General features: G+C 48.0%; 1 protein-coding gene across 4 annotated transcripts in view; it reads left to right on the forward strand.

Moving 5' to 3' along the window:
• LOC105562924 (cAMP-dependent protein kinase type I regulatory subunit) overlaps positions 1-5,852 on the forward strand; it is a 19,143-nt gene that overhangs the window by 7,463 nt on the left and 5,828 nt on the right. The window contains exon 1 of one of the 4 annotated variants that reach the window (XM_012014106.1): positions 786-1,245. The exons of the other annotated variants lie outside the window; for them this stretch is intronic. Within the exon in view, the coding sequence (XP_011869496.1) occupies positions 1,234-1,245 (12 nt within the window). The 5' untranslated portion in view covers positions 786-1,233. Of the gene's footprint in view, positions 1-785; positions 1,246-5,852 lie in introns of those variants that run through there. 4 annotated transcript variants of the gene reach the window in all.

A 5,852-nucleotide genomic window follows, 5' to 3' on the forward strand; every position in this document is an offset into this window, starting at 1 on the left:
AATCACCGCATTTCGTTTCATTTCCAAGTCGCCCATCATGTTCACTATTGCACTGACAACAAAACTTTTTCTGTCGTTGCCAGACTCTATAACAATAAGCAATCCTGATGAATTAGAATATTGACCAATTGACGGTTTGGAAATGAAAGCTATTTGAAACTAGGGTATCACTTCAATCGCCGCACCCGGTATATGTATATAATATTTTGTACCGGTTAGAAATTTCTTGAGCTAAGATTGGATTATTATTTTAGTGGAATAATTCAATTTCAGCACTTCCAACAGTTGTAAAAGATATTCTGCTAAACGCGACCAATGTTAACTCAATATAATTCAATAATATTTTCTGAATGTTGAATTGTAACGTTTATAAGACGTTACAATTCAGCGGACATTAGACGTTTTTGCAATATCTTTTCAACGGTAAATCTACATTTCGTAATGTTGTTGCAATATTGCAATGTGTAGTGGAATGTTTCTGAAATGTGTCGATTCAACATTTGTGTGCTGTATGGGTAACGGTGTCGCGCCGAGACACGTCTCCTCCGCGCGAGTGTCTGCGTATTACGAGTCTCCCGCAGTTTTGCGGGCCGAGGTCTTGAAAAATGCCGTCATCACCGCCGCCGGCGCCTCCGCCACCGCCACCGCCACCGCCACCGCATCGCCGCGGATCGATCCGCCGCCAGCCGCTTACGTTCGCGCGTTAACGCGAGCGGAAGACCTTACTTACCGACCACCACGAGACAGCATCTCGGCGGCACATCCATCCCGTCCAGGAATCGTCAGGCGGGCGCCGAGTCCGGCGGCGAGCGAGCGTGCAAACGCGCACCAGCAGCAGCAGCAGCAGCAGCAGCAGTACGCATACCGACGCTGTCGCGCCGACGGACGCGCGCGCGTGCTAGATCGCCTCCGACCTCTAATTGGATTCCGTCCGAGGCCTTATAAAATCGCGAAGCGAGCGAGAGGAGGAGGAGAAGAAGGAGGCGAGCGGCGACGACGGCTGCTACGACGAAGACGCGAGATCGCGTGTGCGACGACGACGACGACGGCGACGGCGGAGACCATCTCCTTTTCCCGTGCGCTGGCGAGAACTCGCGAGATCGCCGACCTACGACACGCGCTGCCGCGAAAAGCGGGCGGTTTCGCAAGTGTTAACGCATCCGCGCGAAGCAGAGGAACACGGGGGCGGACGGGGAGAAGGAGAGCGGAGAAACAGGAGGTGGATCGAGAGGAATGATGAACAAGGTACGAGGAGGAAGGAGCGGAGCAGCGCCATAATCGTCCGGCTTACGCGCGCGTGATAATTGATCGCGAGCGATAGATCAACGTCGATCGCCGATGGAGTAGTTTTGCGCCTCGGAATTCCGCGTCTCCTCTCGCCCGTCGTCTCGGCCAGAGGCTTGACGATCTCGCGCGCGTTCTCCGCCAATTCCGTAACGTCACGGCGGGGCGGAAAAGAAAAAGGCTCGCTCTCTCCCTCGCGCGAATCGAAAGATTTCCAACAAGTCGATCGTGTGATTGACGCTCGACTTTTGCTTTAGCTTTTCATCGAATTTTGCGACGCGAGTTTTCTAACAATGTGTCGTTTCGCGAGAACTCGTTGGACTTGCACTTCTATGAAACAATTGTGTACGGTTGACCGTGCGATTCGAAGAGAGGCGCGATGTTAAAAGTTACATGTGTAAGCGGCGAGTATGTCGGGGAGGACCGGTATCTCTTTTATATTTGAAAAATTACGACGGGCATTCTCGTTCCGTATCTCCTCGCGTCACGATAGATTCTCGGTAAATGGCAACCGTGAGTCCTAAAGTAATTTTCTAAGAGTATGGCATTTACGCAGTCCTTTTACGGCGCCTTCAAATAGGAGGGAAAAAAACAGGACGCTCTTTCAGGGGAGAGAAGATCAATATGAGAAATGCTCGTCGATCAATCGCGCGTCTGACCAGAGGATTCTTACGGTCCAGTTAACTCGGAGTGACTAATGTATAAACCTCCTAGTATTTTTCGTACCCAAGGCGAAAGTCTAAGTCGTACAAGTCATCGTTAAATACGACGTATGCTCAATTTCTTTTGCGCAGTACAGGGTGGGAAAAGACGGTATATGGATTCTCTTTAGTAATTTAATAGCCACCACCTTTAGGACCTATGCCAGGTCTTAAATGGCGTTTAAGTTTCAAATTGATTTACATCTGAAAAGGACCGAGTTCAAAATTAGTTGTTGCTCAATTTCTTTGTTGTTTTCCGTTTTTTTTTTGACGCTCTGCGTCATATTCTCAATACTCCAAATGACGAGCTGCGGTCAAACAAATCATCAACTTGCTCCAAAGTCATATTTCTTAAAAAAACAGCTCTTGGAGCACCGGCCTTTTCAATATATTTAAATGCTACACGTGTATACACTGCGCTTATCTCTTGAGCACTTGTAAAACACAGATTTTTGCCTCGGGTTAATTCCTTGTACTTTTCGTATCCCGGGGCGACAATCTAAGTCACATAAGTCATCGTTAAACACGACGTAGCTCTATTTCTTTGTTGTTTCCCGTTTTTGGATGCTCTGCGTCGTATTCTCAATACTCCAAATCATCAATTTGCTCCAAAGTCATAGCAATGTTTGCGAAACGTCGGCAGCACACTGCAAACGGACGCGGCAACCACCCGGAAGCCATTACGACTGAAGAAGACAGCAGCCGCGAAAGCTTGAAAGCCAAGTATCATCAACTTGCTCCAAAGTCATATCTCTTGAAAAAACAGCTCTTGGAGCACCGGCCTTTTCAATATATTTAAATGCTACACGTGTATACACTACGCTTATCTCTTGAGCACTTGTAAAATACAGATTTTCGCCTCGGGTTAATTCCTTGTACTTTTCGTACCCGAGGCGACAATCTAAGTCACATAAGTCATCGTTAAACACGACGTAGCTCTATCTCTTTGCTGTTTTCCATTTTTGGATGCTCTGCGTCGTATTCTCAATGCTCCAAATCACGAGTTGCGATCAAACAAATCATCAACTTGCTCCCAAGTCATATTTCTTCAAAAAACAGCTCTTGGAGCACCTTTTTAATATATTTAAATGCTACTCGTATATTTACTACGCTTATCTCTTGAGCACTTGTGCAACACAGATTTTCGCCTCGGGTCTAGACTAAACTTTCAAGAATTAATTTTCTTGCACGCGTATTAATTGTTTTTCCATTTGTTGTATATTTATTAGTTTATCTTAGCATCCCGAGTGCGCTTTCCTTCGGGATTTATCTTCCGGCGATCCGCGAGTTGTTTTCCTACTCTGCGAAAGAGACGCAGGCTTGAAAAACACTCTTGCGCCGAGATGACGAGGGAGTAAGATTCTCTTGCGTCGGGAGCGCGCTCGGGGATCCGGGCGTGTGTGCGTGTGGGAGTGTGTGCGTGCCGCGGCCGATGACTATATATACGCACGTATATATCATCATTGACTGGAGATTGTGTAAGAGAGCCTATGGTCTGTCCGTTGATTCCGATGACTTTGAGCGGAATCTAATACGGCGCGTTATATATATATATATACACACATCGTATATAGTCGCGCGCATATTATAGTTGTACATAGTTGCGCACATAGTTTACCTAGTTATTCACGCTCGCATGCGTCTCTCACTCCGATTATCCGACTGCATAATCCTCCTTCGTTCTCCGGAGTCCATTTTAGACGATCGATAATTCGTCGCGGGGCGAAAAGAAAGATTTTGTTTTTAACGGCGCAATCCCGCGCCCCGGGACACGTAACGCTGCGCGCGGGGCGGAATCGCGGAATCGGAATTGTATCCGCGCGGAATTAGAGCGCACGTTCTATTTTTGCGGGCCGAAAAAGCCGCGCGCGCCAGGTACGCGTAGTAAACTGGCCGATTTAATAATCGTGGCCCGCGACTCCGAGCCGCGGTTACGTATGTTGTTTGCCGATAGCAGTGACATAATGCATCTTTATTGTGTTACTGCGTGCCGATGCAGTCTGCGATAGTAATAAGCCGCGCGGCTTCGTCCCGAAGATACCGAGGACGGAGGGAGTCGATTTAATTACGCACCGCGCGCAATTTACATGCAATCATAATCCGCGTTTGTAACGAAGAACCTGCCCGCTCAATTTATATGCTGTCCATTCGGCCGCGTTAAATTGCGGATTGGATCCCGTGATCCGGTTTGAGGATCGTGGCCGTGAAACGGAACCTCGAGCGCGAGGCGCAAGCGGATACAGACGCACGGCGGCTGATTCTGGGAGATTTCATCTGGCGTTATCCGCTGGATAATCCCGATAAATGGTGTTCTGCTCTTCTATTTTTAATGCGCGACAGAGGCGCATGTCGGGCGCGTCTTTGCAGGCGGAGACGAGCGACGAGCGATTTTATCGGATCGCCAGGTTTTACGGACTCGTTAGGAGCCGCGTTAGACCGGACAGTCATTAGACCGAATCGCGACCGAGTAGTCCCCCCCCCCCCTCCTCCGTGTCGATAATTGCCATTCATGAACCTGACGGTGTCATTGAGTAACTTATTTTCATGTCGACACTTGAATGTCTCTTCCATTAAAAGCATCAGCGCCTAGGAAAAAAAAGCATTCTAATAAAGATCCTCTAGCAGGGAGCAGATTGGTCGCAAGAGGTCCAAGTGGGATTCACTTCGAATTTCTAAGACATCATCCTACGTATATCTTTTTCTCTCAAAGCACAGCTTCGCTTCCGCCTTTCTCGGTCGTACGATCGGACGGCAGGCGCGTTTCGTTGTACTTAAAATTTCTGCCAGAGAGATCGGACTGCGCGACTTGACGAGATTTTCTTCTTTTGGTAATTTACTTTTGTGCGACTCGTGCGATAAATGTCGCGCTCGGAAGCCCCGTTTCTCGGCTCGCACGGCCCCGAAATAGACGCGATCGCGATGGCTCCTCGTATGTTAGCAACGTTAGCGTGCGCCGGCATATTATCGCGGCAATTAAAGGGAGGAATTGCGAATTGCCGCTGATTTGAATATACTCGTTAGCGAGGATGCACCGCGCCGAGACGACGACGACGAGGCTCCTCGCCACGAAGAGAGACTGCGCGTTCGTGCGTGAAAACGCCAACTGACCTATGGCATTATTCGCTTACCTCTCCCTCTCTCACCCCGGCCGGTGTGCATCGTGCACCGTGTACACATAAGCGACGTGTAATACGAGGTTTTATCTAAAGACCTACATAATTTATAATTTCACGATAATTATACGCGTGATAGACGTGGCGACGCGGACAGCCCGGCCACGAGGGTCGCGCGTGGTTAATGAATTATTAATTCACGGCCTTGCTTTTTTTCTTTCCAACAATTTCGTGCACCTCCGAAAACCCGAATGTGCACCGACGCACGGTGACCTTAAGCACCGTCGCTTTGTTCCTCGCGGCCGACAGCGATAATTTTTTTCATTCTAAAGTGGAAGCCTGGCAGCGCGTCTCCCTCGGTCGGGGGTTAACAAAAAAATTGAGTAAAAAGGGAATATACTTGAACTTGAGCGTGGAGAATTTTCAAAGCGAACGTGCTAATTTGTTGTGCACTGTGCGCGCCGCCAAGACAGGTCTCTATATTATTTATCAGGCCAATCGATAACCGATTCTCGTAAGAATATGTTATGTCGTTGTTTCCATCTGTATTAATTGGCTGTATTAATTATGGCCGAGGCGCTTCCGTCGAGATTGAGAGATCAACCCGATTTATTATATCGGAAAAAAGTAGTGATAGACTGATAATATGTGTCAAATTTTATCTTGTTTTGTAAGAGTGATTTCTACATTGCGTTATCGCGGAAGCGGCAATGTACGATGTGGACAGTAGTGCAACAGTTTTTAATCGAATGTA

The sequence above is a fragment of the Vollenhovia emeryi genome, unplaced genomic scaffold (genome assembly GCF_000949405.1).
Source record: "Vollenhovia emeryi isolate VEMERY1.0 unplaced genomic scaffold, V.emery_V1.0 DF939182.1, whole genome shotgun sequence".
NCBI classification, from domain to species: Eukaryota; Metazoa; Arthropoda; class Insecta; order Hymenoptera; family Formicidae; genus Vollenhovia; species Vollenhovia emeryi.